Genomic DNA, 24429 nt, shown 5'->3' with positions numbered 1-24429 from the left:
TCTCTCCGTACAAGATTCGTATCTACAAATGTAGATTCATCTCTATTTGCTTGCAGCAAAGCAATACATATACGTTTAAAATGATGTGTAGTTTCATTGTCAACATCTTTCTCTAAGTTACGTCCATTTAGCACTAAAATTATATAAAAAAATTTAGCTAGTAGTTTTAGGCGAAGAAACAATTTATAGTTTACATGACTGACTGACCTAAATAAAATAGTAATTGAAATCTAAGAATCACTGGGACGCCTCTAAAGTGCAAAGACATGTCTCCGGCAGGACGACAGAATAATTAACAATAAATCCGTTAAACGGATTATACATATCTCAAGTTCATCAAGGAGTGGTACCAATATGAGAAGCCTTTTGAAGGATTAACGATAAATCAGATAAATAGATCATATACATACCGAACTCATTGTAAAGCAGTGACTTGATGGTTGAGATATTAACTTTCACTTCGCTTTGATATTCGTAGACGAGTAGTATCATTAATTCTTACAAGGGAATTTAGGCAATCAAACGGACAAGCAGAATGCTTGGTGGACACCTTTAAACGAGCATTACTGAAAGGGGAGGCAAAGGGAAGACTGGACAGATAATCACAAAATTTTTAACATCCCACAGATCCACCCCGAACCCGAATGTTCCAGATGGGAAGTCTCTTGCTGAAGCCATGTTCTGAACGCGTATTCGAACTGTCTTCAACGCCATGTTGTCATCCAAATTAGTGAATGAGCGCAATCACAATCCAAATATCCGGAAATTCAATGTTAGCGACAAAGTTTTCATTAAATCCTACATCGGGAAGAACCGATGTAAGCCAGGAGAAGATGTACAAAAATTGGGAAAAGTACTGTACAGAGTTCGAGGATTTTTGCAACATGTACACGACACATAAATCAAATCCATAAGGACAAAAGAATGATGCTTTCGCGAAATAACCGGCGGAATTTTCCGTTAGAGTTAATCTTAGATACACCAATGCTACACATACCCAAGCACACCGAAAAGAAGCCTTATACAAGACAGACGACAAGAATAATGACACTCCACCGCAACCCAGTTGTCAAGCTACAAGTAGATCCTAGGAAAAATCTTATTCGGGGAATTGTTGAGTCGGCTTTCGGAGAACTTCAACGGAGCCTGCAGAGGCCCAAAAGGAGCCGAAGAGTCCTAGCCAATCACAGCATAATGGGGCATTCTAGATTTCCAACGTGACGTGTTACTATTAATCAGTAGCATAATATGTCGTTAACGGATTGGCCGAAATTTGGTGTTGATTTAACAAATGTTAACATCTATAAATATTTTGACTATATATGTAATGCTTTGCTTATTACGTTCCTCATTAACTTTTGAAGATGATTTTCAGGTCAGATGAATGCTCTTCATGGTGTTGTGTTCTATGATGTCCTATGTTGTGAAAGCAAAGACTTCGCTGACTTTCTGGAACATATCATCGCTAACTTCCTTCTATTTATATGAGCTTTCAGATTATTTCACAGGTGAAAATATTTTCATGCTGTTAGGAATTTTGTTGACTACGCTAACAGATTAACCTATTACTATGTGAGCATTCGATCATGTCGTTTCTAATACTGGAACTCATGACAATAATCGTATCATCCTGATTGTGTTGTAATTACGAGATTTAAGTAGATAGTGATTAGTATCCACTGTAAACTGATATCAACTATCAAATCAGTGTAGACTGACAGATGTTTCAGTTTAATTATCAGTGAATGGACTCAGATTGGTAGAAGAAATAGGATAATGCACTTTCAAGTATTTAGCAATCAAACTGATCTGGAATACAGTTATCAATTACTTTATTGAAGTATACATAATTTTTCAATCAGCACAAAATATTATTGGGAGGATGAGGATTAATGTTAAGTAAACTGAAGTTGAGTGAAATACATTCGTTCAACGAGGTGGTCTTCACCAGATTAATCAATGTCTATTACTAGATCGAAAACAGAATGCATTCTAAAACATGCATATTTCATTCTAACTGGTCAATACACAACATGAAGAAGTCACGGTTTGATTTGCTGCATGATTTGTTTAAAAGTCTTGAAGTGACACTGAATGTATCTCTCCTTTGTTGTTCTCCGATTTGAATTGTTGGAGGACTCATGATAAACAACCTAATGATCATTCAGTTGAATAAACTAATATCTTTCAACTTGCTTCACACCACTCACTCCTCTCAATGAAAACTTGAACAAATCAATCTTATAACAAAATAATTGTATTCATTTAAGCAGAATAGTTAAGCGAACGTATCTTATTACTACATTTTGTTAGGAGATTAATCAAATGGAGTATAGGGTAAAGACAGAGGGAGAGAGAAGACGGAGAGAGGAGATAAGGAGATAAAATAAGTGTGAATAATAATATTTTCATTTGTTAATACAATTCTTGTTAAAGGAGGAAATGGCTTTTGTTCATTGTGAATCGAAACATGTCAAGAAATATATTTTGTGAAGCCGGAAATCGTTGACGTCTACAGAATAACTTCGTAATTGTTTGATGACTTTAATCAATGTAAATATATGATTAATAATGTAATTGGTAAGTAGATTATCCGTTGATAAGCTTCAATAACAGACATCGATAATTATTCAGTGCCCAATTCAATAAATTCGTTCAATAATTGATTTTATCTGGTTTGATGAGTCGTTTCTAAAACACTGAAATAAAATATTTTTGAGAAATAAAATTTGTAAAATTATTTCCTTTTATCACGTTTGATCACTTGATAAATAACTTCAATGCACAAGTAATGCATGGTAAAATTTGCTACAAATTATGCCATCAATTATTATCAATGTAGAATATGACATACATTCACATAAGTCGAACTAGTATGCTATAATTGAACACTAGGATTTACCAAAACGAAAGATACTCTAGTCGAAACAATAGTGGGAGATTAAATATGAAGGTTCTTGTTCAATTGATTCATTTCCGAAGTGATCTGACGTTATCATCAAATCAGACAAACACGCACACATCTATACATGGATGCAGGATGGTCTAGTCTTCTTAGAACTGTATTTCGAAACATGTCGAAACTCTTCAATTTGTTGTTATAATCAAGTTTCAGCAACATACAATACAACCATGAAATTTCTGGGTCAATTTTCAGCTGACAAACACCTTGGATTATTCAGTTACAACGTAACAATATCATGAACCTTTTGTTCATGATGTGTTTGCACACCGTTTACGGACTTTATGAGGTTCGATTAATTTCTACTGATTCGGGTGAAAATCTACGTAGGAATATAGTTTGTAATATGACGTGAAAAATGTGAAAGCATTCTGTTCCGACAATCGATGTGGATAAAATAACTTCATTTGAATGATTCAACAAGCGATTAGTCTACAACACATCACATGAAACAAGGACAAAGTAGTATGTAGGATCAGAAAGTGTTAATTTAAGTATCAGTCTCAGTATAATGTGTCCACAATTGTTTGAAATAACATCTTCCTTCTCAATGAGAATCAATTCTAACCGTCATACAATACGTAGGTCACCTAACTGGGAAAAGAAATAATCTTATGATAGCTTAAACTATGAATTGACAAACAGTTTTCACATAGAAATAGTTTCAGATAGTTCTGATGTTCAACAATCGACTCTTAACACAACTTGTTTTAAGTAAAACTCGACTAAGTGACAATTGTCATTGTTTTCGGAAGCATTTTGAAGTGTATTGAATCAATAGACTGTGAGACTGCAAATGTGATGTATGCACTTCAAGTCATGAACGTAGAAGTTTTCGAGAAGTATTTGGTTGAAGCAATAATACTCAGTAATATTCAGCATTATTGTTCACTCCGATTACGTTGGGGATATAGATAAACACGTAGAGATAATGGTATTTACTAAGCTAATCCGTCTATATTAGCAATTGTATCCATGTTTAAGTTTCAGTAAATGGATCATAATAATTGCAAATTATTACTTCTTAAATATTGTTTATACGTACTTCTATACACTTATATAATGGTTCTCCCTTTAAATCAAGAAATTCTTCCATAATTCGTCCCATATCAACTTCACAACGAGAGACAATAATTCGATTAATTGTTCCATAATCTTTTTCTGCATTTTCCGTAGCCTTGACTAATTTTTCAGCAAAATATCTTGGTCTATTTTGTATACAACGGACTGAAATGAATTTTAATTAATGAAATATACATAAGTAAATGTAAGAAATGCAAAAAAGAGTTCATTATACAGAACAATTACTTGCTCACTTAATTATACTTAATATGAGACCAAACAATCCAATTTGTTGATAGTTTTCAGCAAGTAATCGAGTCAGTGATAAATGATTAAAAATACATTAGCCTAATGCTATTGTGGTGTGTGCTTACTGATGTCAACAAATATAGTAGTATGTATCATCAATCGAAGTGAAATACCTGGCAACAGAAAGTTGAGAAGATTGAAGAAAAGTGAACGAGAACAGTGAATGATCGCTGTGGAAATGAAGGGACAGTGAAGTCTGAGATGATTGATTGACATTGTGCAAATGAAGTATTTACTGTATGGTTCTCAGATTTTAATAAGTTTTCCTGTAATTTTGTGCTCAAATACATCTAATTGTCCCTACTTAGTCAGAACTATCTCACGTCAAAAACATGATATCTACAATGTTATTTCATTTAGACTAATGATCAGATTAAATCTCGTTGATTAGTGGAAATTGATCAATACTAAACACTAGACAAATACGTCATACCTTAATACCTGTTAACTAGTAATTGTAGAGTTTAAAGATGTTCAATTTTAAGTAGAATTTCTCTTCATATGAAGATCTTAACATCTGAGGGGAAACATGGAATACAATGGACAGCTCAGGATCAATTAGAAGATCTGGACTTTGCAGATGAACTGACACTTCTATCCCAAACACACAAACAAATGCAGATGAGAACAACTAGTGTGACAGAAGCTTCTGTAGCAGTAGGCTTCAAAATACACAGGAGAAAGAGCATACTAATTATTCAACTCACAATTCCTTTGAATACATAATAGTGATGACTACTTACCAATAGACAGTATACAATCGACTGCATGTCCACGCATTTCCTCTTCCAAATCACGTTCACTATGTAACGAATATTCATTGAATACAGCTCGTAAGTGACCATAGGATCGTGTAATCAAGATAGGCATGAATCTAATAAGTGAAGATATTAAAAAAGTTATTTCACCAGTTCATTAAAAAGAACAACGTGTTGTATGTTGCTTCAAATTGATTAGAGGATCACATTCATTAATTTAATCAATGATGTATCTAGAGTTCTAGTTAGATTTCGGGACTGATGGATACATAGGAGATATATATATATTGGGAATTTTAATTCGCAGTAAAATTTCGTACTTTGTACTCGTGAATTAGTCGACGATCTTTACAAAAGTAAGGCATTTATGGTGAAATAATTGAGACCTAAACGTAGCCCAGAAGCAAACAAGTGAGTGAAAGTGGGATCCTCACACAAACATAATTATTTATAATAAGTCACAACAGTTCTGTTTATAAAATGGAATTCTCTTTCAATGCGAAATTCACAAACTAAGTAAGAGCTATGTAGGATCAATAAATCATACTAGTATATCTGCAAAGAAAAACTAATGTGTTGGAGGAGAATAAACAGATATCTTTGTTCAGTTATTTAGAGCTTGAATGACCGAACTGTAAGACGAGAAAGTAGTTGCATTGATCTGGTCCATGTATTGATTAGTTCATTTAGATTGACGTCTAGTACCAATTACATCAGGTTAACGGATGATACGCTAAATGTGAGATAACAACTGAATGACTATTTGTCCGGAATGCAGTTTCCACGTTTACTCCCCGATAGCCACAAAGAAAAACAACTCAGCAGACAGATGACCTCCAACTAAACAGTTCGAATTTTTCGATCACTCATACAGTAATATAGAGCAAAATCGTGGCAACACATCAACAGAATTAGGAATTTACAATATGAGCACAACTGCACCATAAATGGGAAGGAACTGAGTATTAGGTTTGTAATGAATTAACAATAACTTTGGGAAATGTAAAAGACAAAACAATGTTTACTGCGTCAAACAAAATTGGAGGAGTGTAAGAATGTAACAGTTAAAATATTTAATAAGAGTACAGCGAAAACATCAATAATAACTTCAGATTGGTTAGTTCCGAAAGTTCACTTTTGTCTAATATTTATTCCGGCATAGTAAAAACAGTACACTTACTTTGATTCATCAATTTTAATGTCTTGTTTCATTGCTCTAAGTAGTTCTTCCACATCTCTTCGTACAAGATTTCCATCTATAAATGTGAATTCATCTCTATTCGCATTTCAGTAAAGCTATATATATTGATTTAAAAGGATGTTCAGTATTATCGTTCACATCATCTTCTAAATCACGTCCATAGAATACTAAAATTTAACGAAAAACGTGGTTATTATTTAAAAAGCGAAAAAATTGTTTATCGTTTACATGACTGACTGACATCAGCTAAATCAGCATTGAAAGCCTATTTTTACTTACTTACTTATTTACGCCTGTTACTCCCAATGGAGCATATGACATCAACCAGCATTCTCCAACCCACTCTGTACTGGGCCTTCCTTCTAGTCTATCCAATATTTGTTCATTCTTGCCATGTCTTTTCGCTTCTCGGAGTAATCTGTTCTTTGATCTTCCTCTTCTCCTTTAGCCTAGAGGACTAAATGAGGTCTTGCGTTGTGACACAGTTTGGTGCTTTCCTCAATGTGTGTCCTATCCACTTCCAGTGCTTCATTCTGATTTCTTCTTCACCGGGATCTGGTTTGTTATCTCACACAGTAGATTGAAGCCTATATTTAGCGTACAGCTTTTTCACCAAAATGTGAGACTTTTCTGCAGTACGCATTCATAATCATATCACTTATCAGATTCATGGTTTTCAGGCATCGTGACAAGTTCTTCAACTTTATACCACATAGGTGATACCCCATGATTTACACTTCTATTATCTCTTTATAATTAAATAATCATTGAATATCTTAACGTATAGACCTACAAAAGCAATGCGTACATTTACGTTAGAGCTAAAGGTTGAACCAACTGGTCAATAACTATGGTATTTCAAATGTTTTAGTGTAATAAGAAAAGCTAATATTATATACCAACTGTCAGTTAAGAATACTACTGTTTACAGAATACTATACTAATCTTTCATATTGACCTAGATAAATAGAATATGAAAAGAGCTATTTTTAAACAGGTAAGTATATTTAAACTAATGAATGCTTTCATTACTATATATGGTCACTATTTTAATGAACGATTAATTAAGTAAACAAAAATAATATAACTATATGACAGGCTTCTTAAATAATCTGATAAGTGTTTTAATTGAACGCTAGATTCGGTTTCCTAAGCTCTCTAATAACACCCAGGCTAAATCTATATAACAATTGAACACGAAAGAAAAGATGAGAAATATGGAACAAAACGTTTTACTCAAAGGTCTGTTTATGTACAGAAACTCTAGGATATTTATTTATAGCATTCTATATGGCCTTGTTTTCCAGAAAATACTGGGGCTCTACTAAACATAATAGCAGTATAGGTAATGATCCAATTAGAAACGCGACATGTGACGTTTCACTTTTCAAATGTTTATGGAAAAACTTTTATTAAATGTTGATTAGATAAGAGGTTTTCTCAACGTTTTCAGAGCCTGTTTTGGCTTTCTCTGAAGGATTTTCTGGATCTCTCAACATAGTCAACAATAAACTAGTTAAACAAATCATGTACAGTTCATAATTGACGTAGAACAGTGAAATAATAGTTGAACCATTTAAATTTTATCTACTGAATCATAGATTTCAATCCTGTTTTAATTCGTTCAATTTCAGTAGACTTGTAATATCATAAATCTTTAAACAGGATTATGATCAGATTTTGCTCAATTTTTGGACGAAATAGATGAAAGTGATTTCGAAATACAAAGCAAATAGTATACACAAACTTTCAAAAATTCACAATGTAAATTATGAGGATCTTAGAGCTACATAATTTCTGATAATCCAAGAAGTACTGTGGTGTGTGCTACTGATGTCGACAGATATGAGTAGTATGTATCATCAATCGAAAGTGAAATAGCTGACAACAGAAAGTTAAGAAGATTGAAGAAAAGTGAACAAGATAGGAGAATGATTCCTTTGGAAATGAAGGCACAGTGAAGTCTGAGATGATTGATTTACATTTTGCAAATGAAGTGTTTATTGTATGGATTCTAGATTTTACTAAGTTGTTCTGTTATTTTGTGTTCCAATACATCCGATTGTCCCCAGTTGTATCCTTATCTACTACAGTACAAATGAACAGACGCCGATAAAATTAACATGTATCTATCAGTTTGTTCAATGGCATATACAATTAGTATCTAATGAATAGATTTGAATTGGTAATATTGACCAATAAAGAGAACGAATATACATTCAAGTGTCAAACAGTGATATATCGTGAATACATATCTTACATCTATAAATCTATATGACACTAATTGGTAAATAAATTGAAATATTCAATGTGATGTGATTAGAATGAGTTATGTATGGAGAAGTAAGTAGTTCCGATCTATCGTACCACAATAAATTCCTTCTAAAGCATAAATCTAACCATCTTAGAACTTTAAGAAATTCATTTCAAAGAGGTTTTCTCAATAAACACAAGATGGTTACTTAATTGTATTTGTGTGAAGATCTACATAGTTTGGAAATGATTACTCATTATTTTAAAATAAACAATGTTGACCATAGAAATTATGTAAAACTATGCTGATAATATGTAATTTCAAGAGTTGAGATGATCAGTCATTTGAAGCTAGACCACCACGGAAAACCTGGAAGCACTGAATGACCGTTTTGTCCTAATATGAGACTCCTCGGCAGTGCGCATCCACGATCCCGCTTCGCGAGTGCTTAACCTCTAGACCACTGAGCCGGCCGGCATCCAATTGTGTTAATGTCTAACTTCAACTAATCCACGAAATTGAGCGACACATCCACCATTGTCTTCAGTCAGCTACTATCTCACAACAAACCCGGTTGAACTCCACTAGTCACTGCTTCTCACTAGAACTCCAGGAAACACCTCTTGAAGCCAATCACTAGTAAGCATATGTTGATTAATATCAGAAGGGATTTTTGTGGATATTATAGTAATTTCAGTAGTTGAGATCATGAGTCAATTGAAGCTACGTTGATAGGTTCTGGGTTCGAAATCTGCGAGGCGGGATCGTGGATGCGCACTGCCGAGGGTCCCACATTAGTACAAAACGGTCATCCAGTGCTTCTAGGTTTTCCATGGTGGTCCACCTTCAGTTGACTCATGATCTCAACTATTAAAATTACTATAATATCTAGAACACCCCCTTCTGATAATGGGTAGACAAATTGAATTTTCAAACTTTGTAACATTTAATTTCTCTGAGAAACAACTTGTTTTTCCATGAATATTAAGGATTTGAATATCAACTTTAGAAACAGCTAGTATGTCCAGATTATAGTATTTTCAAGGGATTGTAATTTTGATCAATCTATTGAATCTGTCTGAATGAATCTTTCAAATAGTCATTCATTCATTCATTCTTTCTTTCTTATCAAATATGAATTGTGACTACAGTGTAGTCCACGCGGTTCACTTCTTCCTACATCAGACTCATTAGATGAACATTCCTGAATTCCACTGTTTGTTTTCACATTGAAACAAGTTTTGAACTATAATCACAGTGTGAACATGAAAAATGAGATATATGTATATCTACTTGACATGTTCGAAATAAAATGAAATTTACATCTTCTATTCCAATTGCGTACATCATTATTACTTTCCAAGTGAACTCATGGAGTTGCGTAACGAATAAGTTTGCTTCACAATAGTAGCAGTTAGTAATTTTTCAAATGTTGATGTCAGGGTATTTCTCCTTAGCAAAATGAAATATATTGAAATGGCTACCATAGACCCATATGGTTAGATGGATAACATTAAAGGTACATTATAGAAGTGAAATATTTTCATCTGATTATAATCTTAAATTTAGATAAAGATTATTGTTTATTCAATTAATGTAACCCTGAAATATAAAATATAAACAGAGCTTTTATTTAGAACTGTGGACAATTGGATTCTAACCCATTAGCTTAAAGTTGATGGCTATGGCTAATGGACCTAGAATCCCTGGTTTCTTGAAGGTTTGTTTGTGCAAACTACCAATGTATTGTAAAATAGTAAAAACTAGATTTATGTTATTCCTTGTATTCTCAATGATTCTTCAGTTTAACCAAATTTATGGTGACCAATCTTCACTATAAATAATTCATGATTTTATTAACTAATAACTTACATTTTGGATAAACATTCTTAATTCTTCTGATTTGTTCATTCGTTCTTGTACAAAGAATTTCAATTATTGTATCTTCATCAGTATCAGTTCCTCTCATTGCTCTATGAAGTTCTATTGCATCAAATTCTGCTGGTGTATAGCACAACGCAATCAAACAATCTTTTAAACATCCAGTTAATATAGAATTAAATATGGCGAATAAATTGTCTATATACAGAAATTTATATTTTTGTAGAATTGCTATACGTTGAACAACAGATCGACGACCCATTACATCAACGATTTCTTTTTCTCTAATCTTTAATCTATCCATAGCATTCATTAAACGTTCACAGTCATGTTCAACACAGAAATCCTCTTTAGGTGTTAATGTTGGTTTCATCTAACATTAGAAGAATGGATATTTACAACTAAGTAAGTTGTAGAATCAAACAAACTTTAAAACATCCAATTAATTTAGAGGTAAATTTGGTAGGTAAATTCTTTCCGTACATTGATCTATATTTTTGTAGAATAGCTATACGTTGAACAACAGGTCGACGACCCATTACTTCTATAATTCTCCACTCAGTTATCGTATGTTTACATACAAGTCTCCGCCAATGTTCGCAATTATGTTCAACAGTGAAACCCGGTTCGACAGTAAGAGTTGGTTTCAGCGAAGATCAAGGTGAATGGATATTGACAAATAAGTAAAATGTCAGTCAGCTACAACGTAGGATTGTTTAAATCAAATAATCTGAAATAGTCTTGATATATGTCAAATTATTACTGTTTACCTAAAATAATATTCAACGTATTTAGATGAAGTGATTCCACAATAATGTAAACTCACTGTAAAACAGAAGCATGATAGTACAGTGACGTATTTTGGAAAGTAACTTGTGCATGCTAAAGGACTTTAAAATGCTTGAGGTTTTTAAATGACCCTTATATTTATGAACCATTCTTCTAACTGAAAATTCATTCAATTCACTTTCCTTGTTCAGAATAATAATAATAATAATTTAATGGTTGAATTCATGAGTTGATTTAATTGAGGGTACCCTGGAAAACTTGCAAACACTGGAGGGCCGTTTCATATCAGTATGGGACATTTAGGCAGGACGAAACAACCGTCCAGTGCTTCCAAGTTTTCCAGGGTGGTCTAGCTTAAATTGACTGATGAATTCGACCATTAAATTACTACAATTTTCCATTGGTTTAGCACAAACATAATGTCATAGAAGTCGATATTGTGATTGGTAATTTTGTCACGTCATATTTAACGCATCATAGGACATGACAATAGGTTCAATTTCAATAAAATGCTTCAATGAAATCAATTAAAATGTGTTTCATAACCTCTATTAACCAAACCATCCACTACAGATATTATCTCATTCGTAAGATGGAGAAATGGATATTGTGGTAAAATGTAACAAAAGTGATCAGTGATCTATTTGACATAAATGAAGGTATTATTATAATGTAAATAACTAAATTACTAACTGTAGGGAGTTAAATGAAGCATTCCAGTTTCACAAATGAAAAATGATTTCCTCGATAAATACCTCAAGTAACCTATCAATATGAGTAAACATATACATACGTTTTAACATTTGATATCACTTGACTGATATCACCCATAATCCGAACACCCATTACAAACACTGTTCAGTGGATTAATATTCATCAGATCAATACCTCTGTAAGTTCCTATGACTGTTAACCGTTAATTAAGAATTATTTAGCAGCATGGTATGTTTGTACAGATATGCCTACTCTGAAGGATTCATTAAAATCGGAATGGGGATTTGTGGAGAATGCAGCAATCTTGACAGTTGAATTCATAAGTTGATCTAAGCTAAACCAGCATCGCGAATCTGTAAGTACTGATAGGCCGTTTCATCTCAGTATGGGACACCTCAATAGTGCGCACCCACCATCCCGCGCACAGCACTAGAACATAGGACCTTCAGTCTCGCGTGCGAACGCTCCACCTCTAGATCACTGAGACGACATCCAACGGTGGTAATGTCTAACATCAATCGATCCATGATCTTGTGCAGCTCTTCATCCGTTGTCTGAGGTAACTAACTGTCTCCATACTACGACGAAACGATCGTCCTGTGTTTCCAGGTTTTGAATAGCGGTCTAGCTTAAATCGTCTCATGAATTCAACTATTAAGATTTATTATAAGTTCACAATTACACTGAAATAACTATCGAAATCTACTGAGTCTCTCTAAATAATTATTTATTTAGAGATGAGATATTGTGAGTTCTTGTAGGATTTCACTTTGTCTTTTTCTGAAAAGCCTCACATAGTGAAATTTATATTTTCATCATTTCTTAACCACCGTATAGAATAAATAATTAACCGACTGAAAATAAGTTCCCATGAATCAGAATCTATGGGAATGTGGAGTTTGGAATTAATGTAAAAGAACACAACGGCCATTGGAAATACCAAAGTTAATAAGTCATAAACACAATAGTAATCAAAGTATTTCTAGACTGGATGGATATTCAGTATAGTGAATTTCAATTGCTAATCAAAGATGCATGAATAAATAATGAACAGAATAATCAACGAAAATGACTGGAAAAGTCATTCAGACGAAATCATTTATGAATGTAACAACTTACTATATCTTCGTAAGGAACTGATTCACCATATCCAAATACTCTGGAAGTTCCAAAAAAGTCATTAAACTGACATGATTCAAGCAGAGGAACATTTGGAAAAACACTAGGTACACTCAAAGGTGTGTCTGATTGTCCGGAAAATTCACACAACGTGGTTTCAATTTTTCCATCCATATTATATTCAGCTTTATTTGAATTTATTGAGCTTCCTATCGATAAACAAGCATGTTCTATTGGAGGTTTACCTAGATAATTTGTATTAGATTGTTGAGTCTCATTTGAGCTATCCACCACAGAGAGATAAGAGAAATCTAAATCCATCAGTTAATCTGATATACTTAGAGTGAGTGTGTTATGCACAAAAACTGTTAATAGATTGATTTTTGTTTCGTCTAGGTCACTAGTGTGATGAGTCAATTGGCTGAAATGAAAATGTAACAGTAAGAGGATTGGTTAAGTTAGTCGGAAGAAACAAACAACTGGCCTTCACAATGTCGACAGATTTTCATGGCATAAACAAAATACATTTTTCATCTGTTCCAGGTTATTTTGAAATTATCAGCCAGTATTATGAATATAGAAACATTTTTTAGAGGCTTTTAAGAAGTTCAAAAGTTTATTAGTTAATTCAATAACATTCTTCTCCGATGTCTCATCTTCAACACATGCATCAGTGATCATCACTTCAAAGTTTTATTATTATTATTATTATTATTATTATTATTATTATTATGAGTATACACTAGAATTCCTGGAGTTACATCTTAAATCTGATCACTAGTGAACACATGTTTATTATTAGCATAGAGGTCCTGAGTTTGATTGTCACGTGAAGTGTCGTGGATATCCACTGCTGAGGATTCCTATACTGACACGAAATGTTCGTCCAGTACTTTCAGGTTTCCAATGATGATCTAGCTAAGATCAGTCCGTCACATAAAATATGAATATGCTACAACGTCGACAAATCCCCCATACTGATCATTCTTATACCTCTTTTTACAAACTCTAATAAGACAACTTATTGCCGTAGTGAGTTCTGAATTTCCCACCTTTGGTCACGTTAACGGTAGGAGTTTTAGCTACACCATTTTTGTAAGCAATCATCGATGCTATGTCTCACAGGTTATCCGTTTTTTGCTGATTTTGTGATAATGCTCCAGTTGTTGATGTTTCAGTTTCCGATAATTGTGCTGTTTGTGTAATGTATCCTGACCATTTTTGACACATTTATCATCACAATATCAATCTCCACTTCGTCCTACTTATTACTTAGCTATTTAATTTATTTCACTATCATTATCTCACAAACTATCTTCTAATAAATATGCATATAAATATTACTGTATATTTAAACAATGACTTATAAAGATCCGACTGAGACAAATCATGTTTGCTTATATGTTGAATTGTTCTACATTACAAGATAGGAATTTCCAATATTTCAAAGTATTTATATCTTAGACACTCTTATTAACTGAAAAGTAATTCCAAGGAGATAACTAAAGGAAATGACGACATATCAAGTTTCCTAGTGAATCTGATTTAATAAATCTGGACAGTCAGGAAGTTCCAGATAAAGTCATTTGACTGACAAGGAGTAGGATTATAAAAATAGAATGTATGAGTTCTTGGTTTGTGTCTACTGGATTGATATGAAAAATCATTTATCTGATGAAATAAGTGGAAAATACTCTGTTAGAGGATATTGCAAACAAGAATCCTCGGCAATGTAGGGACTCTGCATTCGAATTTCAGAATCTATTTGTAAAGTAGTTGTACCTGTAGTATAAGTGCAGTATTCCCATAAGAAGGATTTATATAACCTAGTTGAGTTGAAAGTGAAGCAGTCGGATTAGTTAAACGGTCACCAGAAGAACCATCAGTCTCACAGCAAGGTGTATTATTATAATCTCCATCTGATTATCGAAGAAATGTATACTACTTGTCCTCCTGAATATATTTTTGTGATTTGATTTGTAGAATTTCCCGGTGATGATTCAGGAGGTTGTGCAAATAATATTCCTCGATAACCCTCATCAGTTATCCCTGGAAATACCCCACAAGATATACAATTATAACTTGCATTTGATTGTTGTTGTTCGTTTAAGTTCCAGAATGAACAATCAGAAAACCTCTGATTGATCTGTCAAGTAGATACAATTAAGTTGAGAATGATTAGCATGAAACCGGCAATTGAAATCGTTTTTTCGATAAGATCACTTTTGTGACTAGCTAATTGGTTAAAATGAGGTAAATAGCTTCATAAGGATTGGTTAAATTAACTAATTAAAATGTGAGATGATTTTCACAACTTTCATGATCAAAATATTTCATATATAATTTTCACATATAATCATTTTAACTAAGTTTTCTTGTTATAGCCACTCAATTATCACGTTTTGTACAAAATTCCCTAAGAACCGTTCGTACGTTAGCATTAAGCACTGAAGTTGGCGCCGTATCCTTGAAATCTCTAAAACCCTTCTGATTGGCTCGTCCATAAATTAGAGTCTCTCCCAATAAATTAGTTACGATAAGTGTTGATAATTTATATTGTAGATATGGAAAGTGTTATCACTTGTGGCCTGAGTGCCCTGCTAATGTATAACGTAATGATACCGCTAATTAGAGAGCAGTGAATTATCGGTCAGACCAATGACGTCTAAAACCCGTGCGAGCAGTCTTGAGTACTTATCGGCCCTGCTTCCCGTCTACCCCAGCCAGTTAAGTCCAGAACACCAATCTCAGCCTCTACAATATAAATCATGTATTTCAAACATGCGGGGTTTATATACCAATCAAACAGACCACATCGTACCAGATAGTCAACGAATTGTATATACAACGAAGCTTGTTAGTTTGTAATTACTGAAGATCTACGTATGTTGGATATATGAGACATTTTGCACAGTTGAAGTTACGAGTCGATCTAAGCTAGACTACCATTGATGACCTGGAAGCATTGGAATGCCGTCTCGTTCTAATATGAAACTACTGAGCAGTGTGCACTCACAATCCCACACAAGGGACTGAAACTCAGGACTTTCGAACTTGCTAGCATACGCATAACCTCCAAACCACTGAGTCTGCACCCAACGGTGTTGATGCCTATCTTCAATCCCTATATTAATATGAGAATCTGTCAGAACTGTTTGGTAATCATTTTTATTTGAATGAAACACTACTTAGTTGTAGTAAGTAGCATGAATATCAACCTAAAAATAATCAGATGGGCGTCAGTTGTTACATCTTTAAACATAAATATACATTATTATATTAGACCGTTAGTTATAAATTAAGGGATGATGTGAATAGGGATAATTAATAAGTAGAATAGTGGTGGGTTAATTTGGAAATTACTTATTGAATTTTAAAGATGGTAGTATTCATGTACATCCAGCTGACGAGTGCCAAATAGGACGAAAAGCGCGTTCTGGATTCCACTGCTAGCCACTACCCATCTTTGTTTATAATGCTTGTGATTTAAGGCAATAGCGAGACAATCCACACAAGATGTACACATTCCAACAAGAGACTGGTCAATTGCAGTCCTAAATAACAATGAGAAGACACAAGCAAACAACACCAAGTGAATTAAAATTGTTTAGAAAATCAGAATAGTAATGATATTAGACAATATTTGTAGTAATGCCTTGGGTCGGAATTCAGATGACACAAATATTTCATTTGACTATTTAGTTCGAACTTCTTCAGTATTAAGTTAAACTGAACAAGAAATTAATAAATGCATTCTTTGACTAACTATGCATCAGTTCACAATTTCACGCATGAAAATTTGAAAATCATGTTTATTATTCTGGATGGTTTTTGAAAAATGTACTAAATGGTAGTTTGAACTTTTTATTGTACTATTAATGATCTGGGTCAATGAATAAAGTATAAATCAAATATGTACTTGTTAATTTATCTGATCTATTCCATTGTAACTAGGATAATTATCAGGGAGTTTGGATAAGAGAGATCATGAAGGAATTATAAATAATTGTAAATCGAAACCCTGTTAATTTATCAATATATTGATGGATTCAGCTAAGAAGCTGATACTTACAAACTTGATTTGATGACTATACAGTCGTCTTATGTTCAAACAATATCCAAGTTTACTTTATTCATATTCATAGTTCTATTATCTATCGATTTCCGTATAGATTATGGGACATATTATAAACCATGTTATAACAATTTTTTTATTTACTACTGAATAAATTCACTGCCAAAATTGTACAAATTACTGAATGGGTAGTTGTTTTTACTGAAACAGAAATATACATACCTATACTTTCAGTATAACTCCGCCTGGAGCCCCTCTGGGGCTACTGCCAGTCTTAAACCCGGATAAAGGAGGAGGGTGGAGCAAGGAGTGAGAAACCCCATTCCGTAGAAAAGTAACTCGCTAAAAAATGCTAACCGGAAAAAGTAATTCTAGCCATTTAAAATACTCCCTGGGAGATAGAAGGCCTTCATTTAAAAGAGTATGACGCCTCATAGTGAAAGCGACTTGAGGTAGATCGAAGTAAAAAGATTCACTTTTTTTCTACCGAAGGTAAACATGTAGTTAATTTTACTTGGTTGTTAAAAATCAGATGACATTTTGATTATTTGAAGAAAGTAGTTTTTTATGGTTAAATGACATCAAATAGAAAATCTCTATTCACTTCCACTTAAAGACCCCTCATCAACGTGAACTTAAAACCTTAAATATGATCAAATGTATATCTCCAAATGTTGGTATACAGTTGGTAAATTCTATGGATTTATGATATAACTCAACTATTAGTTAATGCTATACTGTGCTGTGAGCTACTTATATCCACATAAGTAGTAATATAACAGTGGGTAGTAATAGAATGTATTTCAGTAGAAGATCGAGAAGGAGAGAAAGGGAACCAAAAGCAATTGATATGAAATGCAGAAACAATGAAATCTAAGACGATGTAGTGATATTTGCAAAAGAATAGTCAAGTTTGAGACAATTGAGTATTTACTGTATGGGTCTCAGATTTTCGTACGATGTTCCACAATTTTACGTTGAAATATATTCGACTGCCCCCACCTCTCTCGTGTTCTTGTTCACTGCAATACAAATCTGGTTTCTATGATACTTACATATACAACTAGAACAAAATGTTCTCATGTATGCATAAGTAGAAACTAATATTAATTACCTATCTATACAGTAATAATTTATGATTGACAAGTGAAAGTAAGTAGATAAGTCACAATATTAAATGAAATTAACATTAGCACAATCAAATGAGTTCCAGTTATAATAGCTATCTATCTATCTATCCACACATCTATCTATCTATCTATTTATCTATCTATCTATCTATCTATCTATCTATTCGAACCCATGACCTATTAGTCGCGAGCGCTTAACCACTAGATCACTGAGTTGGCCGGCATCCAACGGTGTTAATTTCCAACTTCAACCAATCAACAAAACTGTGTGACACATCCACCATTGTCATCAATCAGTTACTATGTCACAACAGACCCGGTTGAACTTCTCTGGTCTAGCTTCAATTGACTCATGATCTCAACCATTGACATTACTACAATCTCCACATAACCCATTCTGATACAAACAGCTTAGTTAACAATAAATAAAGTAGGATCTGGTGCAATAATATAATGATTCAAATTTCTGCATTCCATTTTGGGATAATACTAAAAAAAGAAATAACAATTTTAGAAGCCCTCAAAAACGTTACTTTAGGAACGTTCGAGAGGGTTCTAGAAAATGAGAAATTATGTTTCCATTCATTTTGTTGGACAATTATGTATTCCGTTACCAATAATAACATTGTCTTTCAAATGCTTTTAGCAACTCATGATTACATTTAAAACTGGAGGCACCCTTATTTTCTGTGTATCAAATCAATTTGATAGTTAAACTTCTTCTGTACTTAACTTTTGTTTTGTGTTCGTGGTTCCACAGTGAAAGATTCATAGACACCAGGAAGCTATTAGAAAGTGAATATTTTGGCACTCAAATACAAGATTTACCAACCATTTTTATTCGAAGGCTAAACAAACAAAATATATTTTCGAAGTAATTGGTAATATTAAGAAATTAAATGTTTAGAGTAAAATTAAGATCAATGGTTAGAGGAAGATGAGAAATGAATTTAACTGTACTATTGTAAATATAGGATATAACTATTCCATGAGTACCAACAAATCAGTTCACACCTACTTACATGACTCAATATGACAGTCAGCATTTAATTATTTCCTTTACTTGGTTACTACGGACGTTTTCACAACATATCACAATACCAGGTGACTCGATGCTTCAGAATAAGCTGTGAATTGGAATATGTTAAATATGTTAAATACCATGTGCCTAACCACTGAAAATAGTGTATGACAAACACAGAAATTATTTTTCCTTAATTAACGAAGGTTTTGATAAGTTGTCAAATCATATGAAAACAAAGCAAGATTTTCATTGAAATCATGAAGAAATCTAAGTTAGACCACCACTGAAGACCTAGTATGGGGTTCCTCAGCAATGCTCACCCGCGACTCCTTGCGCAGTAATAGAACCCAGGATCCCAGGTTAAGCGCACAAACACCTAGACTTAAGCTAACGTAACCGGCACACAATGGAGCTAATATCCACGACGTTGGACGCCCTGGATTCGATTCTCTTCTGAGGGGTCTTAAGTGCTCACTGCTGAGGAATCCTATGAAGGGACTAAACAGTTATCCAGTGTTTTGAGGTCTTTAATGGTGGCCTAACTCAGATCGGATCATGACTCCAATGCAATTAAATAACCTTCATATTCCCATACTGAATATAAGGTTTATTTGAACATACAGACGAATTCACTAAGCATTGGTCCTGATTTACGATGTTACGTGACAGTGGTTTCTTGACATCGGTAATAGTATCCTTACTGTAAAAATGACTGAATTGAAGAATCCCATACTAGAATGAAACTAAACTAATATTTCACTTGGTGATATTGTGGTGTGTGCTACTTATATTGACATAAGTAGTAGATGGTGTTATTCGTGAACAGAAGGTCTGGCAGCAGAGAGACAAGAGGATCGAACAGTAAAGAATCAAAACAGGATGCGATTCTAATAAAAATGCAAGAACAATGAAGTTTGAGTCATTTTGAAACAATTGATGGACATCTTGCAAATTACGTATTTACTAAGTGATTGTTAGATTTCATTAACAAAACCTATAATTTTGTGTCAAATACATTTAATTGTCTTCAGCCGTGTTCTGTTCACTACAATATGATTATGGATGCGTACTGCAGAAAAGTCTCACATTTTGGTGAAGTAGATGTACGGTAAATATAGGTTTCAATCTACTGTGCGAGAGAACAAACCAGAACCCAGAGGAAGAAAAGATAAAAAGAACTGGAAGTAGATAGGACACACATTAAGGAAAGCAACAAGCTGTGTCACAACGCAAGCCCTCACATTGAATCCTTAAGGCCAAAGGAGAAGAGGAAGACCAAAGAACAGATTACGCCGAGAAATGGAGACAGACATGGTAAGGGTAAACAAGAATTGGATAGAACTAGAAAGGAAGGCCCAGTACAGTGTGGGTTGGAGAATGCTGGTTGGTGGCATATGCTCCCGATAGGGCGTAAGCAAGTAACAAGGAGATTTAAATAAGTTTTATTAATGTTCAGGAGCTATTCATTGAAAAGTATTCTAATGTATCTCATGACATTGTAAGATAGGAGAATTTATCCTATATTGAAAAGAAAATTTATATCGATATTTTAGCCAATTAGTTGCGTGGATGCACACTGCTAAGAAGTCTCACAATAAGAAGAATTGGCTGTCGAGTGCTTCCAAGCTTTTAATGGTAGTCTAAAATCAATCGCATCATGATCTCGATCAAAAACCTAAAAAACCTCCACAACCTAATACTGATAAAATGCGTTTGTTATGCAAACAATTCACAGAATTTTCTGCATTTTGACAACATAATCTGAGTTACTATTTAAAAGTAGAAAGAACTTGACAACTGCTTTATTTCTTAAAAGTGTGCATCTATGACTTTGAATCAACTCATACTCATAAAATCTTGATCTCATTACTGACACAATAAAATAAGTCCGTTGAGTTGGAATCCATTTTTTTTTCAATTTTTATTAATTCAATAAGAAAAAGAGAATTCAGTGAAAAAAAATTTTCTTTTCGATGAAATCATTTACTTAAGCTGTACATTCGTACATATAGTTATATGGGAAATGTATGTCTATAGAAGGATAGGGAGGATTGTATCACTAAGAAATGGATTCGAGAATAAATAAGAAATGAGGTTAACGTACTAATCAAGGGGTAAGGAGGAACAAAATTTATGGGTCAGATAATAGTCCAATTGACAACAAAGGTCATAATAATAAACTGAATGATAATCAAGAAAACTTGTAAAAGGTAATAATAATAAATGATTAGAGTTCAAAGTGCAAAATAGTAATTTAAAAATATGGATAATAATAAAAGTGCAGAAAAAAACACAAAAAATACCTAGAAACATACCCATTAAGAGAATGAGGGCCAGGGAAGGATGAGAGGTTGGACAAATCGTTTCTGCACGCAAAGTTCAGGCTTTAGTTTGTCGATTGCTAATGCCTCTGCGGTGCATAAAATATTGACTCGAACCCTCTTCGATCCAGTTTTTTGACTCTGTAAACTATCTTAAACGAAGTGTCTTTAGGAGCGATATGTCCACAGTTGATTAAGTGCTCCTGTATCAAACTAGTGATTGTTTTTCGTTCCCCTTTCAAGAGCCAGGTTGGATAATGTTCAGAGATTCGTTTGGATAATGATCGCTTTGTGAGGCCTATGTAACATGCCCCACATGAGCAAGTAAATTTATAGATACACATTGAAGTGGCCCAGAGCAAAAGTTTATCCTTAACACAACCCAGAATGGTAGGTCGGCTATAGAAGATGATTCGAAGCTTAGCTGCGTGGAATGTTTTATTCAATGATTTCGAAAACCGTATATTTAGGATTTCAGCAGCCGTATCTCTCTTAAATTCCATATTCATAAATAGAGTTTTTTTCTCTACTGTCAATGCTTTGTCATGAAGTATAGGTGCCAAGTTTCTATCGATGAATCTCGGTGGATAACCATTTTTGATGAGAGTCTGTCGAAGATAAAATAGTTCCCCATCTATTGTGTCATTGGAACAAATTCACCTAATCCTTGAGGATAAAGAATGAATTAAGTTCCTTTTTCTACTTAATGGAACCCAACTGTGGAAGTTCGTGTATTGTCCATTCCAAGTGGGTTTTCTATATGTCGATCTCTGTAATAAACCGTCAGGCATTCTTTTTAAATGGATATCAAGAAAATGAAATTCGTGGGTTGTCTCTGCTTCTAAGGTATATTGGATTGATGGGTGGCATGACAAAGCATTGACTGTAGAGACAAAAAACTCTATTTATGAATATGGAAGATGTGCAAATGAATTGTATAATGTATGGTCTTCATAACTTACGAAAAAAATAAAAAAAATATAAATTGGTTATCGCCACCAAGTCTTCGTTCGTTAAAGTATTTGATGAATCAATATTATTTATTTTGAGGCTACACTCAAATAGTAAAATATTTATTCAAATATACATAACTGTTTAATGAAAAAAAACCTGAGAAGGTTGAAAAGATATGTAGATAAGGTGAATGATTTTGATAGAGTTTTATTTTCTGAACTGAATGGTTTCCTCGTAGAGCTTTCATTATTCTTCTGAACGACATCATCAACCAAAACTTCATATAGAATGATTTTTGTATAAATACGCTTGATTTGTGTGCCTGATTGACCTGGTTTCTGCTGGTTACTTGTAGAATACACTTCTACGTCTTACCAAGACTTCTTTATCAAGTTAACTGAGTCGGAGACAACGGACCAGAATAGCCTATCGAGTCTTTGAATCCTGATCCTTCGTTCTGTTCCGTTCCGAATAAGCCGAATCGGTAGTAGCATTCAAGCTTAACGAGCATAACATCTAATCTTCTTATAACTGTATTTTTAAACATGTCGAAACTCTTCAATTTCTTGTTATAACAAGGTTTCAGCAACATGCAATACAATCATGAAACTTCTGTGTCAATTGTTAGCTGACAAACACCTTGGATTATTCAGCTACAACGTAACAATATCATGAATCTTATGTACATGAAGTGTTTCCACACCGTTTAGGAACTTCATGAGGTTCACTTAATTTCTACTGATTCTGTTGCAGCAAATCAATTCATCTCTAGATTCACCATGAATCTACATTGACGATTCAACGTCGTTTCACAATGTTATACGTCGATATAATGCACTGTATATCATAGATATGTGTATTTCTCTCCGTTTTAGAGTTCGCACGTCACAGGATCGATGTTGTTCAGTGCACTACCGATCACATGATTTCACTGAGACTTTTATTTGAATAAATGAGAAAGTAGTCAACTCTCATCGGTTTAAATCTCAGATGCAGTTCACATCACGACGAACACGCATTCCAAGTCCATACTACACCATTTCTTATTAGTGATGGTTTAGCAAACGCTTACTTACCACACTCAAGTGTTTTAAGCACTTGAAGAGTGCATCGTGTTCACGATCACCTGTCAGAGGTGTAACATTTGATATGAGTTCATGCATTGAACTTGAAATACCAGTTCATCATGTTAACGCTGATTGGTTCAGTCATGGTTACTGGTGCAACACACCCTTATCAAGCTAATCAATTTCTATTTAACACTGATTAAATGTATTTACCATTGTAAAACTCTTGACACAACTTGTTTTAAGAAAAACTCGACTAAGTGACAATTGTCATTGTTTTCGGAAACATTTTGAAATTTGGTGAAACAATAGACTGTGAGACTGCAAATGTGATGTATGCATCATTAGACATGAACGTAGAAGTTTGTCCAGAAGCATTTGGTTGTAGCAATAATACTCAGTAATATTCAGCATTATTGTTCACACAGATTTCCATGGGTTGTAGATTAACCTAGAAAAATAATTTTCAATCTAAAGCAGATAAGTTTACCGTGAAATGTAAATCATTCATCATATTTGGCTTGTGAGGTGGTTGGAGATAGTAATAGGAAATTGTACGCCTAGGTATTCTGTTTGTCGACACTCGTTGATAAAATATATGGGGAATTATAAAGAAATTATTGTTACCCGTAAAATCTGATTCTACTTCACTAAACATGATTGACCTGGTATCTACTGGTTGCTTGTAGAATACACTTCTACGTCTTACCAAGACTTCTTTATCAAGTTAACTGAGTCGGAGACAACGGACCAGAATAGCCTATCGAGTCTTTGAATCCTGATCCTTCGTTCTGTTCCGTTCCGAATAA

General features: G+C 33.7%; 1 protein-coding gene across 1 annotated transcript; it reads right to left on the bottom strand.

Annotated features, from left to right (window-relative positions):
- Positions 1 to 1773: 1773 nt before the first annotated feature.
- ANXA6_9 (Annexin A6) lies at positions 1774 to 14595 on the bottom strand. The gene is made up of 6 exons (XM_051216261.1): positions 13050 to 14595; positions 10419 to 10800; positions 6272 to 6459; positions 5077 to 5207; positions 4008 to 4189; positions 1774 to 2699 (listed from the first exon to the last, which is right to left on the bottom strand). Exons 1-3 carry the CDS (start codon positions 13368 to 13370, stop codon positions 6368 to 6370), a joined length of 795 nt encoding a protein of 264 aa, XP_051066832.1. The 5' UTR covers positions 13371 to 14595; the 3' UTR covers positions 1774 to 2699; positions 4008 to 4189; positions 5077 to 5207; positions 6272 to 6367.
- Positions 14596 to 24429: the final 9834 nt, after the last annotated feature.

The sequence above is a fragment of the Schistosoma haematobium genome, chromosome 4 (assembly GCF_000699445.3).
Source record: "Schistosoma haematobium chromosome 4, whole genome shotgun sequence".
Lineage (NCBI taxonomy): Eukaryota > Metazoa > Platyhelminthes > Trematoda > Strigeidida > Schistosomatidae > Schistosoma > Schistosoma haematobium.
The sequence above is the reverse complement of the archived record's forward strand: the minus strand, read 5'-3'. Positions and strand labels throughout refer to the sequence as shown.

Excerpts from the sequence above, each read along its gene's own strand:
- ANXA6_9 (XM_051216261.1), bottom strand. The coding sequence starts at position 13,370 with ATGGATTTAGATTTCTCTTATCTCTCTGTGGTGGATAGCTCAAATGAG. Across the intron at positions 10,801-13,049 it reads CAGTTCCTTACGAAGATATA|ATGAAACCAACATTAACACC; the intron begins GTAAGTTGTTAC and ends TTCTAATGTTAG. Across the intron at positions 6,460-10,418 it reads TAAGAATGTTTATCCAAAAT|TATTCTATGGACGTGATTTA; the intron begins GTAAGTTATTAG and ends GTTAAATTTTAG.